The following is a 19139-nucleotide window of genomic DNA, read 5'->3' on the forward strand; positions in this document are numbered from 1 at the left end:
TCATATTTAGCAATTAATGGAAAAAATCTGAACGTAACGTAAAAAGTTTCAAGTAACTGAATATGGATTTGTGATCGTGTAAAGCTAAGGGTGGTGGCGCTAGTGGTAAAATTGCTCTTTCAAGACTTCCGGGTTACTGCTTCCGATATATTTTTACGCTACAGATTGAAGAAACGCGCCATCATATTATTGCATCATATCTTTTGCAGTATTTCACATGTACCGAGTATTTTCTTTCAGCCTTTAAACTTCAGCATTTTCATATTAATATTATAATCATTAGAATATTTTCTAATTAGGCTATCTTAAAAAGATATTTTTGGCGACATTTTTTTCAAATGTAGCCAAATAAGGGATAAAATACAAAACATGGCAAACTTTAAGAATTATTCACAATGAGATATTAACTTTCCAAAATTTTTTTTGGCCTTACGACCTCTGAGAATTAATACATTTCTGAAAGCTCTTATGAATGGTACAATATGTTTAGATTTGAACCCAAATTACAATAACAAAACTGCATAGAATATTAGGCTTGTTCACACATCGCCTCGTAGTCATAACATAAGCGGAGATCTAAATTTTCTAATTTTCATATTTCTAAATTTCTTCCGGTTTAAGGACGTTTGTTATTGTTTACATTAGACCACCCATCCTACTTTTAAAAAGAAAGCTAAAAATAATAAGNACCCCACAGAAGAGGATTTGTATTCTTTTAATGCCATAGAAATAACAAAAACTATTCAAGCACACCATGAAATATGATTCTATAGAGGATACGACACCAACCAACCAAGAGCAATTTTTGTACTTTTAAAAAGAAAGTTAAAAATAATAAGTATACACATAATTTTGTTATTCCTGTCCGATTATTCTAAGTTAGTGTAATTTGCAATACTACATTTGCTCGAGATATTGTTGTTGTGGCGATATTTTATATTTATGTATATTTATATTAAACAGAAAAATAAATTGTTTGTTTCCTTAGAAACACGTTTAACACAAGTTGATAATCTTTTCAATAAATTATGGTCACATTGATTTCTATAAAACATTTTTGCAGCTATACTGTTAAAAACAATCAGCCGAAAAAGAAAATGGACAAACATCTAAATTATTTTCTAAAAGTCTATTTTACCTTTTATTGTAAGAGAATTTTTAAAAGCTTTAGGAAATTCATTATCTGGTTCTAATAGTATGGCTATCAGGCTATGATAATATGAAAATATTTTAATGATAAAAGAAAAGGATAACAATAATATGTTCAAATATTTAATACTTTATACAGTTTGAACAGTTTAGTTGCCAACAACAAACTACTTACATTTACTGATTTTATTTGACAGTTAAACTACTTTTATTTTTGCATTTTACCAAATTTTGATCCACTAATAGTATGGTGCAATTGAATAAAATATAAAAAACACACAAAATAAGGTTAGAGGAATTTGTTTTTGCATCTGTTGCACATAACACAACAAAACTTAACGAAAGAACAAAGCAAGTGATGTCTTAGTGAGTTTGAGAAAATGAATTTTAAAAAATGCCTGGAAACTACAAAGAAAAAAAAATCACTATGAGTAAAATATTGGCACAATAAATTGAGTGACTTTTGCATGTGACATCATTAATGCACACGTAAAAGTGCCTTGCATATCATTTGCATTTTTTTAGTTAAAACCCTAACTGGACGATGAAGCAATATAAAATTTCTTGACTCTTTCCTTCTTCAAAATGGTATTATTTCTGTTCACTTTTTTCTTCATTCCCATATCTTATGAAATGACACAGCAGCAGTATGACTCAGGGTAATGTGGCGCATATACATCGTTTTTTACTCCAAATACATAATATCTTCTTTGTTTCTCCTTCCATTCATATTGCACATAATATACTGGTATGACCCACACTCCGTGTCGCTACAAGGAAGAAAAAAAATTTAAAAGATGGCGTATTCATAAAACTAATTTAATTTCAAATGTAACTTTTATGTTATAAAAGGTTAAGAAAGAGAGCAAGGTTGTTTTGATATTAGCACTTATATTCGCAGTTATGCTCACTCTACTATATTCGAGAGATTTTGCGTCTCTCCCCGCTTGTTTAAGTCCCGCAGTGGACTGATCGTTAAGACACGGTTCCCAACACATCACCTAAGTCAAGCATCACTGGCTGCTGTCATTGTGCGTGTGGGTGACCACTTGGATTAGTCTGTGTATGGACCGAGGGTGTGTGGTATTGGTCCTCGTTAAACTGTTCTACCGTAAAGTGCTCGACTTCGCATGCAGGTCGTCGAGCTACTGAAGCCGGGGGGGGGCACCCCCTCTGAAGAGGATCAAACTTGTGATGGTATGTCTTCAGATCATCCACAAGGATGTTTCCGAGACCGTCGCCAATAGCCCATTGTGTAGCTCTACTAGTGCGACGTAAATGAGCTACAAGAAAAACAACCCCGCTTGTTTAATTTCTTACTAAGAAATTCTTACTCAAGAAAATCACCATTGCGCAACTTCTATCCAGTAAATACTTCACGTTTGCACTATATGGATCCAGTTTGGGAAAACGAAAGATGTTGACCAGACGGGGTGGGGTTGCAAAATCTCTTTAATTTGACACTTTGCTGACTGCTCATGTTTTTTTACTCTACCTCAGAATATCTCACGTATAAATAGTTCCCACTATTATGATTAAGCGTTACGAATGGAATAAGTAAGGCCACTAAAGTGCCGCGCCAGAAGAATTCGTTTGAAGAGGGAACACTTTTTATTCATTCCTATAAGAAGGTGCAACATGGAATTGTTGGTTTAACCTTTAAAAAGATATTTATCCTTGTCAAACGATAATTTTATGCACATAATGGTGTACAGTAGGCCGAAAAAAAACCCACACTACTCTGAATAACTTTTTATTTAATGATCGGATCTTTACATTATGACTCTATTTTAATGGTTCGAGAGGCTAAATATGCTAATTAATTAGCGCATATAATATTTTAAGTTTCGAAATCAGACACAAAAATGTACTTTCTCTGAATAAACATAGCTTTTTTTGGACGGATTCAAAATTCTTACTCTCAAAATATCTTCATATTCAGTTCGCTTTTCTAGATATGGTGAAATGCGCAAACAGAAACCTTACCATTAAGGGTTCCAAACTTTGGATCGTTTTCCTGACCAAACTATGGGGATCATATTTCCCAGATTGTGGTCTACCCAAAGACCAGATTCAGAGAAAGTACGTTTTTGCGTCGAATTTCGTAACTTAAAATATCGTCTGCACTAACTAATTAGTATATTTGAGGTTACACCCTCGAACAATAAAGATTGAGTCCTACAACGTAAAGATGCGATCATTAGATCAAAGGTTATTCAGGGTTGTCCTTTTTTAGCTCACTGCACATTTGCAAAATTTTACATTCTTTAGCCTGTCCTTAATGTGTTAATGTTTAAAATGTAAAAATATACAAATGTTAAAATAGAGGAATTTTTTAAACTTTTATTGCAGGTAAAATAAGAAAATATCCACTTCGTTAAAATTAAGATAATTCTGACTTTTAAGCTTTGAGTAATGTAACGTATTGTTATGTTACAGCATTTTTCAGATGCATATTATTTTAGAAAGAATGCTGTGTTGCTTTTTTTTCCCTCTGTTTAGTGAAAAATATTTTTTTTAATTTTTTTATTTTTAGTGTGAATATGTAATTGAATTTAGTATCAAGAAAGAAGTATGTGTGTCATATGACACGAGACAATCTAAAAAGTGTACCAATTCGTAAGAACTGCCACCCTTGTTAAACCCTCTGTATATACGACACTGGCGAAGTTCATAAAAAAAAATAATAACATTTTAATTAAAAAGATTATGATATTAAATAAGATATGATATTTTATTTAGGAGTTCCAAATATGACCGACGATTTAAAAAAAATAATAAATAAGGAAGGCTGAATATGTTTGGAAGTTTGTCAACAAATGGTACTGCTGACTGGTAATTTATAGACTGTTTTCTCCTGCATTTCAAACCTGCCAACTGAAATATTTGCATCGGTGTTAGTTCTTCGAATGTGTTTTATTGTTTTTCTCAGTCAGTAGCACCATCTGTTGCCGAAGTTTGTTTCTAATTTTAAAACATACTGAGAATATCACAACTGGCTTCCTAAGCAGCAGAAGGGTACTACGCATTTCTTTTTTCCGTTTTTAAATTTATTTTTCGAATTCTTAGTTCTTTTAGAGACATTCCATAACCGATTCTATAGTAAAAACGCGTCTTGTAATGTATTAAAGACCATATAAAATTTAATTGTTCCAAATGTGGTAGACGCGAAAGAACATTTTGTTTTGTAAAATAATAACTTACTTGCATTAATATTCTATCTGTTGAGGATAATTCTCTGTGTTTCTCAAGAAGAGAGATGGCAATATCCTGCAATTTACTAACAGGAAAAACTATAGTTGGAATCTAAAAGGAATAGCAATATCATCCTTTTAATGTACTCAAATTAACAATTTTGTTATAGTTAAACTTAGTATATTATGAGAATATAGGAAAATATGTCACCACATCAGTTTGCATGCAGCGTTTGAAGAAATAGAGTATAATAAATATGGGTGCAAATAATGCCTTCTTTTTAGAAAGATTCTATTGGGGGGGGGGGGAAACTTAAAATAATTAAAAAGATAATCTCATTTATTCAATTATAAATAGTAAATTATAATTTTGATATCACGATGTCATTTGAATCATAATAATAACAAATAACAATAATAAAAATGAAATAAAAAATCTTTGATGAAAATCTCTAAAAAGTAAGCAATGACTAAAAATAGTTAATCATATTTATTAATTATAAGCAGTGCATTGATTACTTGTCATTGTTATTTAAAATTTTACGATTTAGGCTGGGAAAAACTTTCTTGTTGACCAGTAACTTTATTTTATGCTTTATTTCTAAAAAATACAAAAAATAAGAAATTATAAAATATACAATTATAGCTCTGCAATAAAGAATCTTTTTAAAAAGTTATTACTATCACTTAAACTTTTTAAGATTCTAATTGCCTTGATATATATCCGTCGTTCAACAGCCGACTCAATTTTTGGGTTTACGACTGCTAATGTTCAACTCCGTAGCCTTGTAATTTTGAACCAATACAGAGGACAAGGATACTCCCGGATCAGTACCCCCAGAGGTATTGATTTATTATGGTAACATGGAGGACTTTGCGACTCTACAGATTTACCATGCATCAGTCACCATTTAATACACGGCGAGTCTTCGGCCGGCGGGGATTGAACCCACGAGCTCTTGGACATGAGCCCAAACCCGGCCTTAATTGCCCGGAGAGTATTAAAAATGCTTACAATGCATATATTTACATTGTTCCTTTCGTTTTTTTTATGCATGTTTACGAAAATGGACACATCTCGAAATAGGCGTCTACGAAAATGGACACAGCTCAAAATGCGTGTTTCTGAAAATGGACACTGTAAAGAATGCGCCTTTACAGTTTTTAACCCAGATTGAGCAACTTAACGGGGAATTGCGAATTTTCGTTTCACTATTTAACTAAACACTAAACATAATTATTACGGGAGAGCCGTGATGGCTCAGGAAATAGAGCGTTCGCCTTCCAATGAGGTGAACCCTGTTCGAGTCCCAGCTATGACTGTTCAATACGAATTCCGCATACGGTTTGCACCGATCACAGTGCTGACGTGAAAATATCCTCAGTGGTAGACGGATCCTGGGATAGAGTCACTTTGTCGTCAGGCTAACAAATCCAGATTTTCGTGGTTTTCCTCTCCATGTAACGCAAATGCGGATTAGTAAATCCTCTATGAAAGAAAATTTCTCCCAATAATTGATCCAGGGGCTTCCTTATCTTCTGGATTGGATTAAAAATTACAAGTCTATTGAGTTGAACGTTAATAGTTCGTAAACCCACAAAATTGGGTCGGCTGTTCAACGACGTTTACAAATTAAAATGAAATTCAAAATAGCCGAATTCTGTTTTTTACGCTATTATTTCAAAAGTTGTCCATCTAAATATTTAATGCAAAATTCATACAAAATTACCAATGGTTTTTCGTCTTGGAAGATCAAATGTCCATTTGCATATTCCAATTTTTCTGAGATCGCTATAGTGTCTGGAGGCTCCAAGATATCTGTGTCTATATGGCTAGACCTAAAGCATGATACATAATGTTACCAAAATTAATAATGCTGTTTTTTTAGCTATGGTTATAGTATAGCTATAGTGGCTATAGTTATAGTGCTGTTGTTAATTATAGTGGGGAAAAATTATTATATGTTTGTGATTAGAGGTAGTGATATTTTCCCGTTTTAGCTACCAATGATTTCCTTGTTGATACATACTCGAAAAAAATGACCAAGCTCGAGAGACAACCGGGCATTGGCAAGCAAGAAAGTAAAAAAATATCCTCTCAGGAGAGGATTAATTCGAAAAATATAATTTGTGTCCACCTCCGGGTAAACCACAGCATGTAATTTTAAATGTTTTTCAAATTGGAAAATTGCTGTAAATAGGTGCGGGATATCTCCTTACTACCAATTTAAATTAAAATAACATATTATATAACATCAAAAATTTTATATATATAATTTATATATTTATATATATAACATCAAAATATACATTACATATATTTATAATATATATTTTGTAATATATATTATAACATATGTAGTTATATATGTAATTTATATATATAATTTATCTATAAAACATCAAAAATGTTGAAATCTAAAATAGGATACAGTTATTTTCCAGTCGCACCTCACTGTAGTGAACCATGTCTGTATATCTAGCAATAAATTTGTAATAAATAATAGTTCAATAGACCTGTAGTCTTTGAAAAAAATATTTTTTAGCATATTTGAGTATTGTTGGATATAGTGATTGTAATAATACATAATCTGCTTATTATTATGTATTGTTACATATAGTAATTACATATAATAATTACATATAATAATTATATATAATAATTACATATAATAATTACATAATAATTATGTATTATTAAATAAGTTGAGTCTCCCTTACAAGGAAGTTGCTTCACAGTTAATTTCTTCCTATAACGAAATTTTTCATAGGAATTTCGAAGAACATTCTAACTATTCTCTATATAGCGATATCTCTATATATCTCCTCGGTCCTAATTATTTGTTGAAGCGTGGCATTTTTTTACGTTAGCAACCGTCTTTCCATTCTATTTCGAGTAAGTCAAGCGCGTCAAGTATCGATTCTCTTAAGTGACACATTCTAAATTCTTTCACGAAGAATAATCTTTCTCAAAGATTTCAATTCTTTCACAACATATTTATATAGAGGCTTAACACAAACCACGTGGCCACGAAGCCACGTGGAACATAAAGAAACTAATTATGCATCGAAGTTGCCAAGTACACGAAACAAAATTATATCACGGTTACAATAAAATACATCAACAAACAATAAATGTAAGTTGAGTAAAAGAAGTAGACAAGAAAGAATTATATTTCAACCAATTCGATGTGTGATATGGTTCTGTATTTAATTAACTTATCTTTAATTAATATTCTAACTTATGTAGAGAAACTTAGCTCAACTTTAATACGCCATTTTGCTGATAAAGATTATATGGCTCAGACGTAATGTGTGGGTATAGGAGGTCTTCTTCTTGAAGTGCAAGTGCCCAATTAAACGATTTTTTTCATACTTATGTTACACATGCTACAACTTATGTTATGCTACAACTTTTTAGAGGTTTGTATTTAAAAATATATATTTCATATGAATGGTAAAGTTTTACGTCTGTAAAAAATTCCTTTTTTAATGCTAATTTGAGGGGTAACTTATTAAAATTTAAAAAAAAAATTATGATTTTGAAGAAAAAAAAATAGGCTTACCACGTGATTGTTAAGGATATGAAGCAACGAATTTGTCCTGTGCCACTACAGCCTATGCATATAGCTAATGTATTGCCTCCGCATTTCCAACACCTAAAAATAAAGTTTTGACAAAGTATAAAGAGATATCTACTATCAACTGTCGAATTCTTGACCATAGATGGCGCCGCGGGAAAACAAGAACAATCGCATCCCTCTGCCTTAAAAGGCATATGCCAACAACAACTACTAACAACTAGCTTTAGCATTAAAGGACTTACAGAACTGTAATAATAATTACTGTAAGAATAATTACTGTAAGAATAATTATTGTAATAATACAGGTTGTCAGCGTTTTCAGCTTACGGTTGTCAGCATTTTAAAAGTGAATGCGACTTACATTAAAATAATATCTAATAAACGACCAATATATTTTACTTTAATGTAATTGACATTTTAATTGAGCCTGAAATTTTATCAAACACAATAATTTTTTAAACAAATACTTGCAATGAAGCATAAATTTAATTTCTAATAAATTTAAAAATCGAAATTAAGTATAAATGTAATTAGTTTTAGTATAGATGTGATTTTTATTAAAATAAATAATATTTTTAAGAGTTGGATTATTTCTAACATGTCCTGTAGAATCAATAAAATAATTTTTACTTTAAATAAGTTGATAAAAGGTATGATGGCTTAAACTATAGACTGGTGGTTTTTAAAAATTGATAACAGGAAAACGCTTAAGGTTAAAAAACATAAAGAACAATTCTGGCAATAAGCTTATGTGACAAGGTATAAAGCAAGCTTTCTTTTTAAAAAATCTCCGATTATGGCTGATGGTGGATATTTCGAAAATATTACAATTTGATTTTCATTCGTGAAAAGGTGTCGGAAAATTGTGATGTGATTTTCCAATTATTTATATTTAAATTTGCAATCATTTATGTTTAAATTTGCAGCGCTATCTGTTGGAAATATATTGAGCTAAATTTCAGCACTCTGGGGAAAAAATGTATGCTCTGTCACATAAATTTATTGCGAGAATTGCTTTTTCCAGTAATAAAATTTTGAAAACTGCTGGTTTAATATTGAATATTCTGTACCTTATACTGTTATTTCTAAATGTCAATTTTTCTTTAAGATTCAAAATAAGAGATTTATAAAAAGGATTTAAAAAAAAAAGAAAAAAAGAACGAGCAATCCTTAAAAAGGAAGTAGGGTACTGATAGGTTAAATAACACTTAAAAATGAGGCTATATGTTTTTTGCAACCAACCTCTCTACTTAACTTTTTTTTTTGTTGCCTAAGTACTCTTTTCTGTACTGTAGTACTAGTTTAAGAAAAAATCAATCAACTGAAACTGTTGCACATGGAATATTATAGAATAGCTGCTATGTTTAGTAATTGACAGCTATATTTATGAAAGGATTCTCAATCATGATACTCACTCCTAAAAATCTAGAAGTTGGTACAAGCTAAATTTCTTTTTATTTATTTTTCTGTTTAATTATGCATCCATAACTACCATCATGTATTACATTATCAATGATATGGAGCAAAAAAAAATTTTTTTTATTGCTTTTGATTCGAATAACAAACTTAAACTAAAATGCTAGAACGTGTTTCGAATTTTAATCACTTTAAGGAGAATTTTGATTTTTTATAAGTTTATAGTTTTTTATAACCACATTTTTAGACATACGTATCATCGCAGGATTCTATAATTATTATAAGAAAAGAAAAATTGCTGTGATGAGGCTCATACGTGTATTAACCATTTCGGGTGTGAGGGGGAAAATACTATCCCAAAGATTTTAAAGATTTAGTTTGGAATTGCCTAACACTCAATAAAATACTTTGCAAGAAGCGTAGTTGTTGGCAGCCCTGCAAGCTCACAGATATTAAAGTTCAATTAGAACTGGAATCATAAGACATTTTAGTTTTATTTTGTGGCAATTTAATCGACATTAACACGTTGAATGCCATGGGGGTCATCGGTGACCGGCACTGAGTTTATTCGTAGTGCCACGGGGGTCACCGGTGACCGGCAAAGCCAAGATTATTAGAAACAGATAATTCGAGTAAATTTTTAAATTTTTTTACATTATTGTCGTTACTAAAATGGTTTGAAGAAATTAATGCAATATAGAACACTCAAAAATAGCTTTATTTATATACATAGAAATTCCAACTTGCTGCGAACAGCGAGTAAATATTTTCAAGTGGTAGTTTATTAGTTGTGATTCTTGGTTTAATAAATTCAATTTAGTAGATTTTTATCCACCACTATTTCTAAACAATTCGTTGGCTTATATAATTCATTTAGTTTATTTTTGCAGGCATTTTTTTATTTTTATGTAATAGCAATTCAACTTACTTTTTCCTACCTGTCCCTATACAGCGGAAGCATCTTTCTCTTTGTCCTTGCATAGACAATTTTATTCCGTCTCCTAGGCACAGCGAACACCTCTCCTATTGAAGAAGATGAACACATTAACATATTGGCGTTTGTCATTTTAAAAGAAGGGCTGCTTTTCATAAAAGAGAGAAAATAGCGTTTCAATATTAGGAATTATTTTGCTGAAAGTAGGTGTCTAGATATTATGGTTATTTACTTTTGAATCTCAAGCCAAAGAAAAGTGCTTTTTCAGAGTTGCTACGGTCTACATAAAATTATAAAAAAGGTGACTAATGTTTCACGAGGCTGAACCCAAATTTTTCATTTTTTAATTATAAGTTCAAAATAATGTAAGGTTTAATATGCAGGGTCAGCCTAATGATACATGCTGTTTCAAAGGATTGTTTGTTTACCGTTGCTTAGAAGTTACTAAGTCAGGTGATACATGGAAAGATAGATGCACTCACCAAGTTTCTGGTACATTCTACAAATTTTCAATGTGTGATCCTTTGGCCACCTGGTACAGGTACCACCGATAAACAAGTTCTATTCGCGCATGTTTCTGTGCAAAGCTCGCCGCAGCAACAGTGATGCATTCCTACAGTTTTGTTGCCATTAAGAGCGTATAAAAGTGCTTCACAAGTCATTCGAGTCATAAAGAGTGCTTCACGAGTTTATGCACCCTTATGCCAACAAACCGACAGGAACCCATCACTGACCTTGGGACGTATAGTGCTGCTTTCAGGAGAACTCCTCCAGACATCAGTCTCGCGTCGTGGCGGGTGCCATGGTTAAGAGGGAAATTAACATCGAATAGGGCTGTGGGGGTGAATAATTTTGTCTTGATCTTGGCATATGTCAGCGTGAATAAACCAATCGACGCTTTCATTTCTCCATTTCACCCCCATTATAAATGTGCTCTTACTTGTTACCATAGCAGCAGAAAGCCCCAGACTTTTTGTCTGGGGGAGTTCTCCTCAAAGCCGCACTAAATATTGATAGAAACATATTATTGACCATGGGTGAACACAATGAAGACATGCAGTATGTATCAGAAATTTGATAAGTGTCCATGTATCACCCGTCTTTGTTTGTCATAAACTTGTACGAAACTTTAATTTAGGTCGATCCTGCATATAAGTTAATATAGGTTAAAAATTTATTATTTTACCCAACCAGCTGCTGAGCATGCGGTGCATCGTTTGCTCCCCACGCCACCACACGCGTGGCATGTCAATAAGACATCCGTATGAGGGACATCCAAGACGATAGAGGTGCCGTGGAAAGGTTTAGGCTGAATACACTCTATACCCCATGGGTCTGGAGGCTCCACCGTCTCATTAGGCTCGTCCAGCGATATTCCTGAAATAGATGTTCTATGTATAGAACATATTTGGTTCTAAAGACGTAAAGTTAGCAAGAAGATTCAGAACTACAAGTCTTAGAGACTTTTTCGTAATAAATAGACATAGAACTTTATGAAAATTTATCAGAACTAATCCTTTACGAAAGTTTGGAGAGAAAAATTTAAAGTAGAGCGATGTTTTAATATCACTGTAAAACTATCCAAATTCAAAAGCTAAACTAGTTGGGTTGCATATTATCCAATTGCTGTGATAACGTGGCTGTTAATTGTATTTGTTGTTTACAAATGACATTATTATTAGTTAGAAATGTAATTCTCTTGAAATTTTAATTTCTAGTTTCGCTCAATTTCTAATTTGAATTTTAATCAAACTATAACGCGCGGGGGAACATTTTTTTTTCGTTACATTTATACAAGTACATGATCTTACCCAACTCGAGTGTGGAGATGCCTTATAGAGATCAAATCGGGGCGATCTGGACCTGATACATTTCAGTTTATGATGTAATATATATATATACCAGCGGGTGACCGAGCTCCGCTCNGTATCAGGTCCAGATCCCCCCCCCCCCCGATTTGATCTCAATAAGGTGCTCTCGAATTGCATCTCGTATTAGTGCGTACACATGCTCTTAGTGCTCTTGGAGTATGCGAGATTGGGAAAGCACTCCTTTTTTATTCTGCCGGCCCTGTTTACCATGCACCTGTACCATGTTTATCCCTGATCCCGAGCATTCAGCTGGGTGCCTGGGGGTGTTACGGCTTTTGTTTAATCCATCAAGCTCCAAAATCCGACGACCTTTTTTTAAAAAGATAGAGACTAGTTACTCAATAATTCGTTTGTTGAAATTTATCTATGTGAAACAAGGAATTTGTATTCATCATAACATATTTACCGTTTAAGCAATGTTTCATTATTTGAGCACGTCATTTTTTTTTAATAATTTTTTTATTTTATTCCATTTTAATTTTTTTAAATATTTATTTATTAATTTTTTTGAAAGAAAATTAATAGGCTTGGCTGGTTTTAGGATTATAACAAGGTGTTACTTGATCAAAAAAAAAGAAAAGAAAAAGATATTTTGATGGTTTATTATTCCTTTCAAAAATTTTCTCACTTACCAGTGTATGGTTCAAAGGTCCAGGCCACTTGGCGTGTTTCCGTGAATGTCTCCAACGTATACTGAAAAGAAAAAATAAACATAGCAGACTTACAAAAATATATCATTTGGTGAGAGGGGGAAAATATTGCCTCATAGACCTTGAATAACTTATGCAGTGGGAATCCCATATTTTAAGCAACACCGTTGCCGCCGTCAACTGGCAGATTTGCTTACAAATATTTATTTTAAAAGTCTGCCAGAAGGGCTTAGGACAGAGATAAATATGAAGCAGCCGGATAGATTTTGAGAAATGGAGTATTCATAACTTTATGGATGGCGTTTGGAAGCGATAAAATCTATTTAGTTTTCGAATTGTGCTTCAAACTTTAAAGTGTGGATTTTTTTTTCTCTAACGTTCTGGGGTTGAACAAAAAGAAACGGAAAGTAAAAAAAAATCGTATTTGGGTGTCTGAGAGATTATTATCTGTCTTTGTAGAAATAAAAGTTTGTCTGTTTGTCCCGGGTGTTTCCTTTACCGTAAATCCGAATGCAATGCGCCATATTGAAGTGTCACTATCAAAATTAAAATTCAGTCAAACCCCGCTATAGTGAACCTTCAAGGGACTTAAATTTCGTTCACTATAACCGGGAGTTCACTATATCTATATTGCAAACAATTTTAACTAATTTTTCCAAACTGCTCCCTTTGATTACACATTATTTAAATAAATGACCATTAATAAGAAATACAAAAATGATTAAAAAAAAACAATGTGTAGTAACAAAAAAATGTGTGAACTTTTTTTTTTATTAAAAAATTTAGGGATTGGAAACTGAGATTGAAGAAGTATACAAGAAAAAAATACTTATGGCGACATTCCACTCAATAAATGATTTTAAAAATCGGTACATGTATTTAATGTAGAAATTTCAAAATTACCAAAAAAATGAAGAAAAAAAAATCAGTCGAAGACAGAAAAAAGTTCACAATATCCTATCTTCTTTTCGTTCATTATATCCACAAAAAATGATATTATATGTGTATAGTAAGGCACGGTATCCGGGAGTTTACTATAAACCATATTCACTATAACGGGGTTTTACTGTATTCGTCAGCGAACTGTTCAAACGGGATGTGAAGAAAACTATTGATCTTAGGATTAGCATTGCGCATTACTGCATACGCATACAAAATGTAGAATAATTTCACGAATAAGTCTAGATTATAGCGTAGTAATTCCCATACTCCGTAAAAAATTTTGTAAATACAATTACAATTGTAATAATGGCAAACCTTGATTACTGTGAAGGTTTTCTTTAACCATGTTTTTCTTTTTATCATTATTATTGATGATTGTCCTTCTATAATGGTTTTTTGCTAAATCTAATTACGCAATCATTGAAAATGTAACAAATAATAAGATTAATAAGAATTATGGATACGAGTGAATTTATCAGTGTAATTTGCAAGAAAACTGAAAAAAAATTGAAGTAGATGGACTAAATGCTAAATTACTCGAATAATTTTTTAGCGAGGATTAAAAAATCAAATAATATATTTAAGGAAAATCGCTCTTTCGGACCTATGTTTTTATAAACTTGATAATATAAAGGAAATGAAAAAATCAATTATTAGCATAAAATTTGAAAGAAATTTAAAATGCTTAGTGACAACTAGAGAGGAAATTCATACCAAGTCTATTGCACTGTTTCGCTTAGTTGATTATAAAAATTAAGAAAATAGGGATTCCTTAAGTACTTATTTCTGAGGATCACATATTGTTTTTATAGATCATTTAATCAATAATGTGCCTTTTTTTAAATATAAAATCGGATTAATGTTCAGTAACTAGTGCAGTTAACCCATTTGTGTCAAGCGTCCTTTTATTGAGACGATTCTTTTTTACAAAAAAAAAAAAGTATCACACGTGTTTTAAAATTAGTATTTACTTTATAAAAACAAGCTAGCTCTATCTACCGCAATATATCAATGATTTATATTTATATCCACATAAATATATATCAAAGTAAGCATAGTGCTTTTTAAAAGTTAAAATGATAATTAACAGAGCGAAACATTCACTTTTTTAGGTTCTTTTCATTTATAGACCATTTTCTTTGGAGTCGGGCATTAACTGGTTAACGTATGTTAGTCAGGTAAAAGAAGATGTGAACTAACTATCTTATAGCTAGATCATATCTTCTTAATACTTCTTATACTTTACTCATATCTTCTTAATACTTTTTCCATGAATAAAGAATCGTTATGGTAATCATTGCCATGAATTATTCTTTATTTATAGCAAGTGATAAAGGAAGAAGGGAAGCCAATCAAGGAATTTAAAAATTCTAAACTGGCGAATCACAGAATCGACAACTTGATGAATCGGCCTATTAATGGTCCAGAAACAGGCTGTAGTCTTCAAAGAACTGTTAGACCGATGTTAAGGTAATATATTTGATGAAGTCAAGTAAGTAAAACCTGTGCTAATGGTATCAAAGCGTTCGCCATCCAATGAGGTGAACCGGGTTCGAATCCCAGCGATGGCTGATCGATACGAATTCCGCATCCGGCTTGCACGGAGCTCAGTGTTGACGTGAAACATCCTCAGTGGTTGACGGATCATGAGTTAGAGTGCCCTTACCGTCAGGCTACCCTTGGGAGGTTCTCGTGCTCTTCCTTTCCATGCAACGCAAATGCGGATTAGTTCAATCATATTGTCCTCCACGAAGGCAAATTTCTCCCAATACTCGATCCAGGAGTTCCCTTCTATTCCAGATTGGGTTCAAAATTACAAAATTACAAAGTTGAACTTTAGTAGTCCTAAACTCAAAAAAATTGGGTCGGCTGTTCAACAACGGTTATAAAATAAAATAAAACATTTGCATTTAAACGAAAGGATGTTACGATAAAGTTAACAAACCGTTGTTCACAAAATAGTGTCCAGAAGAATCTAATTCACAGTTTCACTTCCGTTATGTGAAAAGTTTCACAACTATATGAATATAAAACGTTGCGCCAGAAATAAGCTTATCAAGATGAAAAAGTATTTTTTGTAAAAATGAATTTTGCAGTAACGATATTTATATGAAGTTGTCGTGGCTTACTTTATAGCCTGGCTGAAAATCAACTCCTGTGAGCTTCATCTCCCTTGCCGCTGTCTTGTCGTAAGCACATTTTGAATCTGCATATCGGATCAATATTCTTCTTACTTCCTTTTCCGACAAATGAGGTAATCTAAAACAATATATAAAGATTAATATTCTGCGAGTTGAAAAAGCTACAATAGTTAATGGCTGATTTTGAAATTTTGTATTATTTAAAAAGTGTAACATTGTACGCTAAGGTTCACGTTTTAATATTTGTACAAGAAAATTTGTATTACAACCGAATTTCTATTCGTTGCATAGTTCGGTCACCAGGAGTTGGCACTTGGTGTCCGACGTGGTATCCGGTGTTCATCACGTGGTATCCGACGATACTATTTCCCTATTTCTGGGAGAAGGATGTGAACAATCCCCAACAAAGTCGCTATTTGGCGATCGTATGACAAATATATTTATTTCGCCATCTTTATGCGCATTTTTTCAACATTAAATATTTCATAAATTTGATGACATTTCTCTCTTTTGAGTGAATAGTTGGTCCATTTTGATGGGAAAACAGCTGTTTTTAAATTTAAAATTTATTTAATTAGTTAGAGTAACGAAAGACATAATAGTAGATGATAAAGCGTAGTAAATGACTGAAAAAGAATTCACTGTTTGCATCTGGCGCGCATTAATGGTTATTTCATTTTCAGGCGCGGAGATGTTTCTCCTCTTACACTCGAGCCGAAATGAACTCTACGTCCGAGGAGGTGGAGTGAAGTGCCAACTTCTGGTGAACGAACTATTATACTCATCCATTACCTTAACTTCATGCCAAATTTTAAAGTTTCACTCATTTTAAATAATCGAAATAATTTAAACGTTAATTAAATAATAAATCAATGTTTAACATTAGTAGTACTTAACTTTTTATCATATGCGCTGGCACTTAAGTATGGAGACGCTAGTTTGGAGTGAAAAACTGAGAAATATTTACGATTAAATTTATAAAATTTTAAACTATACTACAGGGCTCGAACACTCCTTAGAAAGTTTTAAAAGTAGTAGCAAAATTATGAATATAAAAAGTATTTCAATAATTTTGTATTCACGATCAGTGTTGGCGAAATTCAAAATTACAAAACAAGGAATCATAAATTAAAACAAAACATAAACTTAGTTACAATTATAGAAATTTTCCGTAAAGAATTGGCAGTTCTGTTACTATATCAGTTTTAGAATTTAATATTTACTGAATATAATCCTTTAATATTTGATTCTTTCTCAATAATGTTAAGCTAACGAGGTATTATATTCATGAAACAGTTTTTTTAAATAATATAAATAGTGATAGTAACACTGTTTTATTTTTATCAATTTCATAGGCAAAACGCTCCATTTTTTTTTCACAGCAGCTTATAATTAATTAAAATATCTACTACTCTATGTGAAACTGAATGCAGGATTTACCCTGGAACAACAGTGAATTTTTTGATAATAACTCTTAAGACAAGAAACATATGACCTAAACGTATATCATCATAGGGTGAAATGTATTATCGCCATCTTCCTACAACTCTCTATGTAGCAGAGAAGTGGGGGCACTTAGTGCTTACACGAGTAAAATATAATTCAATTTACTTAGATTTCAACAAATTTTCTGTTTTTTTTTCATATGAAATAAAACCATGGTCTTATCTTTTTCAAAAACAGTTTAAATTTGTTTCTACGTCAAATAAAATAGAAGTTATGATAATTAAAAAAAATAAACATCTATATTAGTAATTAAATTGATAACTGTTTCTTTTTTGTTGTTGTTGTCCTTTTTCATAGAACTATTTTTTTGGTTATTTTTCTTCATTCGAAATGCAGTACTTCAAAATATTTTAGTTAAAAAATTACTTGAAATTTTGCGTGAATGCTTTCCATAGCTATGTCTAGGAAAAACAATACGGACTAGTGAATTAAACTATTATTTCATATTTTACAGCTAAAATAAAAATAATTATTTGTAATTTTCGACCTAATATTCTATTTATACATATTTCGAAATATTAACATTATATTAAGACTGAAATTATATACCTAATATATAATTATATATCTAATATATAATTATATATCTAATATATAATTACATATCCAATATAATTAAATACCTAAAATTATGTTTCTAAATATTAATATTATGTATAATGCTTAGTCTATTCAAAAAGGGGAATTTTTATGAGTATTACAAAGTTATGTAATTTTGTAAAAAAGTCACATTTTGATCCTTTTCTTGACCAGTTTTTTCCTATATTTATTTAAAAAAATGTTTCTTTTTTTTGTATTTTTTTCCATACTATTGTTTAGTGCATTGGTTCTCAACGGGGGCGATACCGCCCCCCTGGGGGCGCTGGGAGTATGCTGAGGGGCGGTGAACTTGTTTTGGGCGGTAGGGGGGCGTTGGATATGTTTTGGGCGGTAGGGGGCGATGAACATGTTTTGTCATCCAAATTTAATATTAAAACTTATAAATAAAATTATTAAATTAAGATTTCTTTAATAAATAAAATTAATCTAAAATTAATATTAAAGAAAAAAAATATTAAATTAATATAATAAATAAAAATTATCCGATACACCATTTGTACTAGCAATAAAACGAACTTATAGGACACCTATTCTCCGATCCGAACCAACACAGCTCAGCGCATGAATCAGCTCTGACTTATTCAAGCCATTTGGTGGAAATTAAAGTGCATGAGCTTTCAGTATGAATGCTTGATTTGATCCGTGTTTCTTATAATGGTCTTCGCTAGCTTCCTTACGGTTTCTCCCCCAGTTTCGATTTGATCTCATCAGTGGCGTACGCAGAATTTTTTCAAGGGGGTGTTCGTAATTTTCTGAAACTACTAAAAGAAATTCGAATCTGTAATAAAGCACTATGATTTCCCTAATTTAGACAGCTGGACAATTTTGACTTTTTATTTAGACAACATTGTTTAGTTAAATTTTGATTTGATTTTTTAAGTTTAAGAACATAATGTAATATTTTCTGAAAAAAGTCCAATGTCATATGGGTGGAAAGTAACACTTTGAGGGCCACTTTCACATTCATCAGATTTTGTTATGCTAGAAACGTTTTCTTCAACGGAAGTATCACATTTCTGTACAACAGAAAAACTTACATTTGTACTAGATGCTGTCACCTCACTAATTTCAGGTCGTGATTTTTTCTCAAAGTAATTAAAAATTGTTAAATTCTTGCGTTTAGACATCCTAAAGATCCAATTTTTTTTATAT

General features: G+C 31.7%; 1 protein-coding gene across 1 annotated transcript in view; it reads right to left on the reverse strand.

The window, feature by feature from the left end:
- Positions 1-1259: 1259 nt before the first annotated feature.
- The window catches only part of LOC107452739 (protein SSUH2 homolog), a 45362-nt gene continuing 27482 nt past the window's right edge, over positions 1260-19139 (reverse strand). Inside the window, exons 4-11 of the mRNA XM_043044983.2 lie at positions 15870-15999; positions 12781-12841; positions 11464-11654; positions 10272-10366; positions 7910-8002; positions 6074-6182; positions 4354-4455; positions 1260-1919 (exon numbers count right to left, since the gene is read on the reverse strand). Of these exons, the coding sequence (XP_042900917.1) occupies positions 1776-1919; positions 4354-4455; positions 6074-6182; positions 7910-8002; positions 10272-10366; positions 11464-11654; positions 12781-12841; positions 15870-15999 (925 nt within the window). The 3' untranslated portion in view covers positions 1260-1775. The remainder of the gene's footprint in view (positions 1920-4353; positions 4456-6073; positions 6183-7909; positions 8003-10271; positions 10367-11463; positions 11655-12780; positions 12842-15869; positions 16000-19139) is intronic.

Source organism: Parasteatoda tepidariorum, chromosome 2, assembly GCF_043381705.1.
Source record: "Parasteatoda tepidariorum isolate YZ-2023 chromosome 2, CAS_Ptep_4.0, whole genome shotgun sequence".
Taxonomy (NCBI): domain Eukaryota; kingdom Metazoa; phylum Arthropoda; class Arachnida; order Araneae; family Theridiidae; genus Parasteatoda; species Parasteatoda tepidariorum.